The sequence below is a fragment of the Nipponia nippon genome, unplaced genomic scaffold (genome assembly GCF_047370975.1).
Source record: "Nipponia nippon isolate SJK-2023a ecotype South Korea unplaced genomic scaffold, ASM4737097v1 scaffold_11, whole genome shotgun sequence".
In the NCBI taxonomy this organism is placed as follows: Eukaryota; Metazoa; Chordata; class Aves; order Pelecaniformes; family Threskiornithidae; genus Nipponia; species Nipponia nippon.
Window position 1 is genome coordinate 29,378,391 of NW_028262302.1, and position 13,991 is coordinate 29,392,381.

The window sequence follows — 13,991 nt, forward strand, 5'->3', positions numbered from 1 at the left end:
TATTCACCGTTCTCCTTAGGCTAGACTGTATCCCACCTTTTCTCTTCCTCATACCTGTAGATAGATCTGTCTCTGCCTTATCTGCATTAGGACAACTCTGGCCTGGACTTCATCACCGAAGAACACTGGGAAGCCTTTCCTGCCTTGACCTTGTTGAGATCCTAGCTCGCAACCTGAGGCTTTTTCTACAGACTGACAGAGTTTATGTCCTCTCACAGCTGCTCTAACTTATCACCTAAACATTCTAATAAAGCATGTTATTTAAATTATACAGATGCTGAATTGATGCAACCTTTTTTTACACAGCTCTTCTAACTAGAATAGCAGAGTTACATTGTAAGGAAAACACTGGGAATCTGCAAGTTAAACATACAATTTGTTCTGTATTTTCACCTGGCATGCAAAACGTTAGCTGAAGTACAACTGATGGACAGAAAGAAGAAAAATACTTTCTACCAATACAGAACCACAGATCTATAACCTGGAAGACAATTTTTTAGAAATTACTAAAAATGAAGGTTGGAGGAAATTATTCTTTACAGAATTTAAGGAGGGAATCAATTTTGCAGAAGCATCAGGAAAATACACTAATATATGTGTGATATACCATGTATTATTATAAAATAATAGAAATATATAGAAGAAGTACACATATACATATTATTGCCAGTGCATTTTAAGTCCTGCTGTGAAGTCAGCCATCTGAGCGATAGATCTGACTTAAACCTTTTTCAGCTGCAGAGATCCTGCAGGAACCCTGTGTAAGAACAGGGATACAATTTGGCACAAGTCCTTCACACTCAAACTAGTTCAATATATAGACAGGCTTTTGGTATGGCTCCTTTTATCCATGTTCCCAGGAGTTCCTGAAAAAGGTTATTGAAGTGTCTTTAAAAAAAAAAAAAAAAAAAGAATGGGGGGTGTGTCATTTACTTCAATAAAGAATTAGGTCAATGAAACACAACTGTCCTCAGCCTACAAACCACATACCACAGCCTTCAGATGGTGGAGAACCATAGGACATGTTTGGATTTGAGGGAGCTCTCAGACTGGTCAGCATGGGACCCAAAAGCTCTTAGGAGGGTCTGGGCTGTGCGTGCAGCAGAGTCCTCAGCAAATTTAGCAGCGTCAACCTCAGGAACCCTCTTTGGCGCTGCAGCAAGGAAGGTGGCTTGCTCAACAGCCTCTCTGCCAGCACAGCCCAGCGACAGTTCCACTTTGTAGCACAGTACGGGATCTGCCCTTGAATTGCCCGAAAGCCACTTGGGGCTCACGAGTCCCAGGCTCCTAACAGCCAGCCCTACCGCCACCCGAGGCACAAACATTGGCCCCGCTTAATTGCAGAGTAAAGGCTGAGCTGCAGCTGCCTGGGCTGCTGCCTGCAGAGAGAGCACATGCTGTCCCTTCCTGATCCTTTTTCAGGATACGCCGGCAAAAATAATTACGCAAGGTGAGGCAGTCCACTTCAGCAGTTAGCTTCCATGAGATCTTCCATGTAAAGACCTGAACACGAAGACAAACGTGATCCTTGACTGCTAATGATATGCTTTGTTATCTAAGGCAGTCATCAGTCCCTTCATCAGTTCACTGATTGTAAAAAGACAGAAAATATTCTACAAAGCTAAGGTGTACGTTTATTTGGGCTCGAAAGAGTTTGAAATATAAGAAAGCAGAAAACTTGGTCTAACAGTGCTGTTATATTTAAAAGAGACCCTAGAATAGGATAAAACAGGAAGAAAATTAATTGCAGTAAAGATATTTCACTAATAGAAAACAGAACATAAGGCAGGAAGCATACAAATGCCAGACCAGAATTGTACGCTATGCTAAAAGGATGATATAAAATTGTGCTGAGAGTACCTGGGTGAATGTATAGAATGAATTCCATGAAAAACTATCTACAGCAAATCAATTCAACAGTATTTACACTATAAATGCTGTGGTTAAAAAAAAAAAAGTCTGTGCTCAGCAAGCACCTGTTTCCAATGGCAGCTTCTAAATAACCTTCAGGTTCAGAGCATGAAACTCACTTTCTTTAGTCAGAAAGAATCAATCTTTTTCTGTAGCCTTTAACTAGCGAGGGAAGGGGAACAGAGTCTGGAAGAGACAGTATTGTGGCCAGTATGAACAATACGCATTCGAGAACTAGGTCCTTTTTGGTTGGCAGCGAAGTCCTTCAAATAACAAAACTCCACAGTCATTTGCTGTTTAGCGGTAAATTCAGTTTTGCAAAAATGTAATCATAATTAGCTGCTTCTGCTCAGGGAAGAAAACCCAAACAAACAAGGTATTTTATAATACTTTTGAATCCTGAAAGGTGGGTCAACATTTTCATGGTTGTCTCCTCCATGTTTCTAATAATGTATCAATATTAATCAATGTTTATTATTCTCATAGGTTATTAATTCCCCAAGAGTTACGTGATATACATTTTCTTATATAAAAATAATTTAGCTATAGAACACCAGGTTAGTTGGACACCCAGATCCTTCATCACAAAAAAAAAAATCTTGCAATACAAGTAAGCATCAACTACAACAAATACAGAAAGTAATAATGCTGTATCAAGTATGAAGGAACATAAGTTAGTAAAGCAAACTATTCAATCATACTGCATTAATTTTCTAAAATATTCTTATAATGTCGTTTAAAAATACTGTTCAACAATTTAACATTACATAATATTTTAAAATGCCTAAATTTCAGCAAACGTTATCTATTTTCGTATACCTAGGCCTACTCTTAGGCAAATGGGTAAGTTGTTTCCATCCATTTGTTGTAATGCTGTGAATCCAGCCATCACCTACAAAGGAGAACACACATTAGTACTTTTTCCTGGGACAAAGTATTACCATTTTTATTTATTTATACAAAAAGCTCTGTGGTCTAAGAGGACATTATATTAAGACAACAGTAACATCATCACCACGTTAAATTACAAAAACCGAAAAGATGCAAGTTAACTTAACCATTCAGTCACAGAAAGCTCACTGCACTGGAATCTGGAATTAATACACACTTACTTTTTTTCTTCTAGATATATTGAGAAAACAGGTCAATGTCCCTTTGAAAATCACCCCCTCCCAGTGAAATATCTCTGTGACACTTAAAGCTCTTTTCACTAATTTCAAATTTCTTCATGAAAAGAAGTTGCCTTTTCTAGAAAAGGAACTCTGCGTAAGACCACGCTACTTCCTATTTAACATTTTGTAGCTGTGATTTGTTATTCATCCAGAAATCTACATTATGTCGACATTATTATTAGTATCTTCTTACTGCAGTTGCTACCGATATCGAAAGTTGCCCCTTGTTCATATCGGAATGCATGAGACCTCTTGCCTTTATTCTTTTAGATGGTAAGACAGTTTGATAAAAGATTTATTATCATACGTTCTCACTGTACTACACAATGTACTCCTACATTTCTACAAAAGTAATAAGATAGCTAGAGAAATATTCAAGCACCATGAAAATTCTGTAACAAGATTTAGGTCTAAGTAGTTCGAGAAAGACAACAAATGTGCATACTATACGAGGTTAGTACTGAAGTGTACAATAGAATGATAATCTCTAAATTACTTACTTAAAGGGACATTATCAGAACTTAGTCCACCAAAAAGAAAGAGTCTGTCATCTCCTATCGGAGTCAACGTGTGCCAGGATCGATCTTTTGGTTTCTCTCCACTGATATTAATTCTTGGTGAAACAAATAAACAAAAACAATTTTTCAAAGAATGCTGAAAAGTAACCTGCCAGAAAATTTAACAGTTAATTTAGTCTGTCCTAGAACTTGGCTATTTTCCCAGTGAAAAAAGCTGCACTTACGCAATCTGAATTCACTCTCGAGCAGAGCGGTGTTCAAATCTAAACCAAGTAATTTCTTGTAATAATTGTTCTCTGAACAATCAGTTATGTAAATATCAAATGTAAGCATTGATTGTTTGTTTGTTTGCTTTCTTAAGATCACTACAGCCACTCCTTAACATACAACTGAAAGCACTTAGGACAGCAAAGGCAGGCCTATAGGTAAACAGACTCAGTTATTTGAGATAAAATTTAACGAATCCCAAGGGGCTGCAGTCTCTCCACTCCTAGGAAAACTTTCCTAAATGATACAAGGATTGTAGCTTTACCTTTTATCCAAAAGCTACTACCTCTTCAACCATTGTGCCTTTTAAGACAATGGTGGGTCACCCAAACTTTGAGATAAATTTTAGTAAAAAGTGGAATTCCTAAGTACAAAACAGACGTAGGTTTACTACTCTCAAAATCTGGTCATGTTACAAAAATATAGTTCTTCCAGATTTTATCTGTGGATTTCATTTTAGCTGCACAATTAGGTATGCTTGAGATGAGAATCTGAGGAGTAAAGAACCTGAACAAAAGGGATTACCTAGAGCGGGTGGCCTCAGCTCCCGTTATCTTCATGTAGGCACTTAGGTGTACGGTTGTCTGAGGAGGATCCAGCAGAGAAGAGGAAGGACCTCCAGAGGGCATCAGCCCACTTACTATCCTGATACTAAGCAGAGAGGCAACTTCTGTTGTAAAGTACCTAAAGTTAGACACAAAGAATCTAGGCCACCGCACGCTCGATATGTCCTCATTTTGGAAAGAGGATGGAAAAAGCAGGTGCCAACACCTGTAAGCTCTCTCGGGGGGTCAGAATCTTAGCTGGAGACTGTCCAGAGCGGGTGAGAAAGGAACGTTCAATGCAGGTAGACTCTATCTCAAAGAACCAGTTACTTTTTTTTTTTTTCCTCCACTTTGTTAAAGTGAGGCGAGTGTAATATACACAGATGTGTGCTCAAGCTACAATATAGGTGACTGTCTGCGCTGTTCATATTTCCTTTATTATCAATGAAGAGAAACAGGTCCTTGAAAAGCACAACTCGTGAGTTATTTTAGATGTCTACCTTAGCAGCAGTTGTCTCGTGCCCAAGAAGCGCCTGTTTCTCTTCACTGAGCACAGAGGAAGCCTAGGGTGAGTAATACAGGCATCTGCAGTTCAGTGAGAGGAACTTCACTGCTGGTGACTGCTAAGCAGTTCTCCATCTGGAAGCAAAGACTGAAGAATCATAGCTAATTAAACAGTGATTGCAAAACTGTCCTACTAAATTTGGCACTGAAGTTAAAGCCAAGTCACAATGTTTGAGTGCCTGCTTCGCACAACTCTTGTATAAGATGCTTCTAAAATTGGCAAAAGAGCAGACTGTGCTGAGATACAACAGGCTTTGATGTTTAGAAAAATAGATACCAGATACTGACGGGTGACATTTCAATCTTTCCTGCTACTGATTGAAAAAATGATCACAGTAACAGAAATAACATAATATTGAACATTTTGAATAACAGGTCAGTGGAGCTCAGGGAAGGCAAGGTAACTTCTGGGTAGTGGCAACTAAAATAAATAGTGCCATCTCATGCTGGAATATATTCCTGGATTAATATGTTAATATTATGCAATTCCTCAAGAAACCTGCATAGAGTTGAATAAGAAAAAAATCTGACATGACTGGTTAATGAAAAGCCATGGGGCTTTAAATAAAATCATCATTGCATTTGGAATTTTTCTTTTTGGAGAGGATGTCCAAGAAGTGAATTTGAATGTCGGACTGTACAAGCCAAGTCCTCCTCGCTGGGAGATCTGTACAGAACTTCAAACACCTGCAGTCAACTTGTCTTGGTCAGCAGCGTTCAGACAGCCCAACTTTCTAATCTGTATGAAATCCGTGAGTCTCATTTGGTGAGAATTCACATGGGCAATCAAAGGCAATCTCGCTGCAGCTGCAGAATGCCTGAGATAATTCTGTTATCAAGACCAGAAAGGTTGTATCCTGCCCAGTTTTTAATTAATCATTGGATCAGAAATTTCACTAGAAAGGAATTTGAAGCTAGAGCATAAGAAAGGAAAGGTTCCTTGCACGAAATACCCAGAGGAAAAAATACACTGACAGCAAACAAGTCTGAAGGAATTTTCCCCCCTGTAAAATACTGGAATGACACTAGGGCTTTTTAGAGGCAGTTTTCAGCTGGAAATGGACTGTCTGATTCAAACTATTCAACACCGTTGCTGGTACTCAAAGGATATAGAGTGATTTTCTTTACTTCACACTCTTAATACATAACTTTGTAGGTCTCAGCAAGAACTTATTTGCTATATGAATTGCAGACAAAAAAAAAAAAAAAGAGAAGAGAAAAAAAAAACCTGGCCTGTTTATCTACTCTGTCTTATTTTACAATGTTTGTGTGTAGAATCACAGGGACTTTTGGGTCCAAGTTCTTTATATTGGAGATGATCCCTACAAATGCCCAATTTCTAACACAGCGACCACTACCAATTTTATGAGAGGAAGCATGTAGCCAGAAAATAGTTTTGCAAACAATTTGCAAAGACAGACTGTAAACTGAAGTCAAAATCTAAGTATTAATTTGATATTGTCCTGAAAGATACACCCAGTTTTGCTCCTCTTGTAATAAGGAGATGAAATCATGCTAAGAGGTATTGTATGTTTGTGCATGCTGATAGGTGGCCTGGTAATATGAGATGATTTTACCATAACAGACAATTAATAGCCACAAATAAATTATTTGGAGAAAACATCATCTAGTCCTAGGAAAGTACCCTTTTTTTTTTATTATTTTCCCCGATTTGCAGTTGACAATGGCTGATCTAAATTCTGCCACCTGTGATAGTCTGAATTACATTTCTCAGGTTTCCATAAGATCAGTCACTTCAGTAAGGCACGAGCAGCGCTCAGGCCTGTGAAGCTTCCCATAAGGCCAGCCTTTGATTAGGTACCTCTCTAGATACAACTAAAGATGAACGCTCTGCCTCCTGCGAGGTGCCAGCACAGCAGCAGACACTCTGCAAAGACTCTTTTTTTTTTTTTTCTAATCTCTTAAATATCTTTTTTTAGTGTCCCTTAAATCTCTTTTTTTTTCAGTCTCTCAAAGACTCTTTGCAGAGGTGCTATAGAATGGCTGGACAGTAAGCTTCTAAATTTATAATGATCAGACTCTATACTAATTCATGGGTAAGTCTTGTGAACTATTCTTGGATCACAATATAGAAATAATTGAGCATTGGAACAATCTTCAGTTTTTAGGAATGGCTGCATTTAGTATTACCATCCTTAGTCTAAGTGTATGTACGTGCGTATGTATGTATGTATGTGTATGTATGTGTGTAAAATCAGCCTGTTGTAGTCAGGTCAAGAACAGAAAAGACTTTTTAAAAACTTCAATATTAGCTTTCATACGCCAAAGAAAAGGGAACACTGGCTGATGAGGACTAAGACAGAACTTTGACATTGGCACTCCTCCTTCAGGGCTTGAAGCTCCTTTCATTGACTTGTCACTCAACTGCCACAGGTTTCCTTTTTTTAAAGCAGCATAAAGCAAGCCAAACGGCCGCTGCTCTTGCAACAACCACAAAAGCAAGCAGCTAATCTGAATAATCAATCCACTCAGAGGTAAAGTTACACAGTCTAAGAGGGACAATGCTATCATTTAGGTAGAACACTGTTAATTTTAAAACAGCCAGCAAAGAAAAAGGGGAATTAAACCGATTAGTTAATCATAAGTGCTAATTAAAGACACCTTCAAAGAGAAGTTTTTTTGAAAGGACGCTGTGGGACTTTTGTCCTGCTGCCATCAGCAGCAAGAAAGAATGGATGGAAGATTGTGTCTACTCCCTCGCCTCGCTCTCGGCTCGGGGGCAGAGGAACACACTCGGCACAGGATCAGATCAGCAGTCCCGGGTGATTAAAGATGTCCATCATAGGTGCCTGAAGCACAAAGCCCTGGAGCAGGATCAGTACTGACACATGCTCAGGAAAGGGGTATTTCATGAATTTTATGAAATTACTATTTAGGTTACCTTGAGAATAGGAACAGAACAGTGGTTATCGCCCATCAGTTACTGTTTATCTCAAGGGTAGTCTGTCAGCTAACAATATATCCACCGATTCTACACGTGTTGTAGGCACTATCATAAATGCTACGTGCAAACAAACAAATCTTAGGAAGTGTACTAATACCTGATTTAGTTTAAAATTGAAATATTTAGGTCATGCTTTTTACTTGATTTAAAAAAAAAAAAAATGGTTAAGATGCTTATCTTGGAGGGGGGAGATCCTTCCCCATTCTGTACCACAACGAGCCAAATATAGATAGTAAAAACGGTATTCAAAAAGACATCCAAACTAAAATTCCATGTGGATAAATGTACCCATCTTGAAAATGAGGATGTTAAATCACTACATGCTGTGCTTAAAATAGCATCATCAAGGCTTTGGTGCGGAACAGAAAAAGCTTAGTAACCACTACCAAATTAAATTAAATTGAAGTCACAATATAACAGCTGTTAAAATAGTCCCCAAACTCCCATTCTCCTCTCGGAAAAGCTACAAAATTAGCACTGGAACTATTTAACAATATGTTTCAATCTGCTACATTCAACTTTAAGTGTTATAGAGAGAAACCTACCTTCCAGACCAAGTCCAAGTGTCTAAATTCAGGCAGTGCAAATCATTCATTCTAGTTTGCTAAAACAAATAAATAAAATCCCAGTTGTGTTATATTAAGCAATCAATGAGCAAAGTATTTCAGTGAGGCCTTCCCGAGACAGAATATTCCAAGTAACAATATTTTGAAGAAAACCGTACCCACGTGCCTTAAAACAACTCTGTATTATGTGGCAGATGAAAAGCATTTCTTCTCAAAAAACCCATGCAACTGTCAGGAATATTACAGCAATGCAATGGCAGTATGGGGCCAATTTTAGCTTTTAATAGTAGTTTAATATGTGATACTCAGTTCCTGCAAAGGTATTCAATTTTCGTCCATAGAATTCCTGGCAGGTAATTGCAGAAGGTATAAATACTCTACATATAGCTTCCTCTTATTATTTTTCTTTGTGTTCTGTTCAGAACTATGCATCCTCCTGCCTGGTCACTTATTCCTTGAAATATTCTTGTAGGTACTGTAGTCAGTACATGCCATCCCACAGAAAGTTCATCACATCTGTGTTTTTCTCTCTTTTCCAGAAGGCAAGCGCTTCCGCAAAGTTACTACTAGCAACAACAACGTTTTATGACCCTTTAGCATTTGCCATAAAAATAACAGAATGTGTCAATAAGAACAAGGGGAAATCAATACACTTGCATACCTGCCTCCATTTTGAGATGAAGAAAGTAATTGCCTTAGAAACATCAAGGGGGGGGGGAATATAAGAAAGAATTTCTTTGCTTTAGACCATAGCAATATTTTCAATGGCTCGCAATACACTTGACTGATATTTGTGATTCCCCTAGGTACTACAAAACAATATCTGATAAGTAGGGAAATATATCTTGCCTTACCTTACAATTTCTTTTCTCCTAGGGTAGTCCATAGATCTATTAGAATAAGCCTTTCTCCAGCTTGCAGATCCTTTGAGGCAGAAACTAGACTTGTCATTTAAGTCAGAATAGGAGTAGTTTTACCCCTGAGAACTCAGCCAGTTAGTGAGTTTGAGACTTCCGAAGCTGTCCATCAGAGCTATGGAAAGTCTCTCGGGGTATTTCAGGAAACAGCAAGGTTTTCAGGACAGCTACGGCCTCCTCTGATCAAGTACATGCTAGCCCTTTTCTGTCCAAGGGAAGAGAATGTTGACTAGCATTTTGGGAGCGCCTTCAGAGAGGCCAGTAGCCTAAAGAACAGCAGAATGCAAGGGCTTTTGTGCATTGCCCGAGAAACTTTATCCCTGCAAGAGGGCAACTGTAACAATAACGTGTGGTCCAACTGACAGCTAGTGGAACAGATCTGTCTTCCATGACAAGTCTATGCAGGTTCCTGCTCCTTCAGATGGCTTTGAAGGAGATGAGGAACAAATTATAAGAGCAGAAAGCAAAATGCAATTTCTTAGTATCTTCTGCTGTACCTGAACACAGCTAGGCGCTTGGGGGTAGGGTGGGGAGAAAGCAACATCCTGGCCTCTAGAACTAAAAATATTTAATCATCTTGCAATAACACAGTTCGATACGGAGGATGTCTACTAAAGAAAGGGAAGAAAGTAAGTTGCTGTTATGTTGGTAATTAAGGTTTCAAGAAGATCCTGTTCAAGAGCTCCTCGCTGACTTTCCTTTCCTAGGCATTAGGCAGAAGACAGAGTAGTTTTCAGTTTCTTGGTCCCTGGGAAATCAATGTATTATAATCTTTACATTCTCATGAGTCAACAGACTGACAGATGCATAATTACATCAACCTCATTTTGAATTCAAAACACAGCACCAGTTGGACATTTATGTCTAAGATTCAGTCCTTTAACATAGCTTTAATAAATGAAAATGCCTTTCTACCCAACCCTCATTTGGGAAACCGTAAAGCGCACAGTCAGGTTATAGTATCGTCACTTGCCACATGCAAAGTTTCCTTGCAGCTTCTCGTGTATTTGTAAGTGCTACCTACTATGTTTAATCATTTAGCTGATAATCCTAAAATGATTCTTAATGGGCTTAAAGGCATCAAGCCTCGTAAGAGGGCTTGCATTTCCCTTTGAGCTACAAGGACTCCTTAGACATCCTACTTAGCTATAGCATGTTCATTTATTTGCAGCCTCGTAAACATTAACCAGGATCTGCTTCGTCTCAGGATTAGCTTTCTAGCACGATGAAAGGCATTAAGGGTGACATATTTGCAGCTCACTGCTGTTACAGCAAACTCTGTGCAGCTTTCCATTCTGAGATTTACAATCAGCTATTACAGATCAAATCTTTGTAAGAGAAGGACTGCAGTTCAATGTATCTTCTGATCTTCAGTGACAGAAAGGATAACAGGAAATATAAACATGCATACATTAAGGCATCAGATGTGTGAAGAGCTGCTGGAAAGACTTTGTTTTATTACTGCATCATTCTTTACACGAAAACTTTCCACTTAAATCAAACATGAGACTTGCATCAACTTTCGGACTAACTCTCCTTCCTTCCCACTTTCTCCCAGTTGTGTTTTTTTCAGGGGCTTACCTGGAGGAACAGAGTCCACATAATACTTCTGAGCCTGTTTTCAAATGATTCCTGGTACAATTGATTTTGATCATCATCATCATCTTCTTTTACCAGTTCTAGCTCCAAGTTTGGAAAAAGGTGCCCTTTCCTCCCAGAAAGATGAATAGGAGAAGCCTCATGACACTTCCTGGCCCTTTCTGGTTCCTTGTAGAGCCTTTTCCCTGGGAAGATTTGTATTATGGTGAACTAGAAGGAGAAGGAGGAGCAGAGCAACCCCGTATTTGCTCCTTAATTTATGGAGAAATGCGACTTCATCCTTTGGGAAGGAGTTACTCCTGTTGTCAGGAAATGTAGCGTTTTCTGATGTCTTTAGCTTTCCTTTCCTGTTTCATGACTTACATTAATTCCTCAAGCCCCACTGAATGTTCCCTAACCTTTACAAGTTGCCTTCCATTTATTTCTAGGATAGAAAGCGAATCAATACTAGAGTACCACTAAGGTGAAAATTACACTTGCTGCTCTCCTACAAAATTAAATAGAGCTTTCCAAAATTTCACTCTTCTCCGACATCGTTCCCAAGCGGTTTCACTGAAATTTAGCACATGGTTATTAAGGAAGCTGATGCTGCCTGAGGAAGAGAAAAACCTTTTCAGATCAGAGCCTTCTTGTATTTCTGAGTCCTGTAGTCAAATAGTCAGAGTTAAGTAGAAGCCAGAGGGCCTGTCCTCTCAGGGCACATCTAATCATGCAACAGCACAGTGGTGAAATGACAGGTGAGCTCCAGGTTACCAATAATTTCACTTGCAGAGGCTGCATGAGAATCCTAGCTGGAGTTACAAAGCAGTTCAGTTGCAACAGGCACAGCACAGCAACCCTAACTAGCTTGGGCACAACGCTCAACGCTATTCTGTTTCTGGTGCGCAGACCTCTGCAGCACACACAGATAGCCCTTGCTAACAAAAGGCAGAGGGAGCAAGGCTTTGAAGGCTGAGGAAGAGCTCAAAAATAAATGGTAGGCCAGAAGGTCCTGAGCTGCGTGTTTACTTCTTCACATCTAGGATTCTTTCCCTCTCATGTCTGCAGGCTTGCTAAATGAGGAGCAGGATTCAGTTCAGCTGTGGTTAGCAAGAGTTCATTTATACAGCAGACACAGAAGAGCGAGTCCATAGCAGAGGCACAGGGCTCGCTTAGCCTGGCATGGCTAACACTGACGCACAAGATCCAAGTAAGACTAGATACCTTTTCAATCTCTTTAATATCCCTTTATTTCCTTAGTTATTTGCAAATCAAGTTTGTCCAAACCTACAGCTCTGGAAGCTACTGCATGCAGTTCTCTCTCAGTCAAGAGGTGGGGCTTTAGCAACAATTCCAGAGATCGTGAGCCTGTATGAAAGGCTACATAACACATAAGGCAGAATGGTAAGAATAAACAGGATCAATTTTGGTTACTTTCTTTTCTGATTGCTCTGAAAAGGTAGTGAGGTAAAAACTTTTCCTGAAGCTGTGGGAGGCGATTCAAACTGAAAAACTGGCTGGCCATTGGGTGGCCATTCTGAACCTGCCTTGATCTGTACGTCTGGTTTCTGTCTGAGCAAGCAGGAGTAAGCCATTTTGTAACAGAACTGTAGACTTTCCCTGAGAAGAACACTGCAGGAGAGTACAGCTTTTACAGCATGAAAAACAGGGCATGGGGAACAAAGTGCAATTTTACAGTGTTTTATTTGCAAGTACTTGAGAATACAGGGTTTAGGTTAGGGCAGCTTGCCAAGATTAAGTTGGCATATGTTCATTGGAGGGCATTTCCAAACAGTTAATTCCTTCTCTTTCATCTAACAGAACTATAGAAACACAGCACTGAGGGCTTTCAAAAGCTGCTTCACTGTTACTTTTCATAGTAGTAGAGATAGAAAGCACCAAGTCTCATCCTTTAGCTGAATATAATTAAAGGTAAAAAGAGCTAAAAACGTAAATTTAAAAAAAAATATGGAAGAGTACACAGTAACTTAAATTAGGAGGGTTTTTTTACTTGCCTTACAGAACCTGTTTCTCACATTGCTTATAAACTCCAGCTCAGAGACCTTTAAAAATATTATCTTCACTATGCTTTTGCAACAGTTCTAAAAACAGTTGGTACACTTTCCAGCCCAAGAAGCTATTCTCGCAAAAAATGTACAAACGATAAGGGAGCCTGCATTAATTAAGACTACCTACTGCCATCCTTATTTTCAGACATAAGACAAGAGTATGTTTTTTGTATTGGATTGCTGCCTCAAGCTTAAATTCTTACATTAATGCTTCAGCAGAGAAGAACTGAAGAGAAAATGTCCTCTGACTAGTACTAGGAAAATTAAGTGTGTGGCTGAGAGGTTTTAGTATCTCCTTGCTTACCAGTGGTGGCTTCAAGTTTGTTAGGTACAGACAACCAGGGGGATGATGCCTATGACTTTTTTCTTTTTTAAATTAAAAAGAGCTAGGAAGAGTTATGATTATAGCAAGATTCTAGCCTTGATTTAAGTATGCACTGATCGCATCCTAAACAGATAGCTCTTACGCTGCCTTTAACTATTACCTAAGGGACAACACATTTAAGATCCTCCCACAGTGTATTAAATGGCACAGTCTTGGATCAACTAGCCAGAAAGCCAATACAAGCCTTACTCTTGCAGTAAAGAGTTTATACTGGATGCACAGAATAAAGCTGTTAACAGCAATCTCTACAGTGTGCTTCATGTATTCTCTATCAAGGGCACAGAGCATGCTAAAGGTAAAGACTGAGACTACAAAGTTGGCATTCAGAGAGCAGAGGAGAGGCTGAACAGGACTGGAAGGACCTGTGCTATCAGGTAACATGCTGCAGCATCCTGTACCAGCTTGAACATACGGAGACTGATACCTCTGTATCCAGACATTATAATCACTTGCTGCTCTTCCAGACATCTGTATTTCAGTCACTTATGTGCAAAAAATGACAAAAGTTTAAGTTATAAAGCCAACTGAGATCTC

At 39.2% G+C, this 13,991-nt stretch overlaps 1 protein-coding gene across 2 annotated transcripts in view; it reads right to left on the reverse strand.

The window, feature by feature from the left end:
- KLHDC1 (kelch domain containing 1) overlaps positions 1-13,991 on the reverse strand; it is a 30,579-nt gene that overhangs the window by 3,345 nt on the left and 13,243 nt on the right. The window contains exons 8-11 of one of the 2 annotated variants that reach the window (XM_087746921.1): positions 11,007-11,234; positions 8,488-8,546; positions 3,584-3,696; positions 2,731-2,803 (exon numbers count right to left, since the gene is read on the reverse strand). In XM_087746921.1, the coding sequence (XP_087603047.1) occupies positions 2,731-2,803; positions 3,584-3,696; positions 8,488-8,546; positions 11,007-11,234 (473 nt within the window). The remainder of the gene's footprint in view (positions 1-2,730; positions 2,804-3,583; positions 3,697-8,487; positions 8,547-11,006; positions 11,235-13,991) is intronic. The other variant, XM_087746920.1, reaches the window with a different exon arrangement.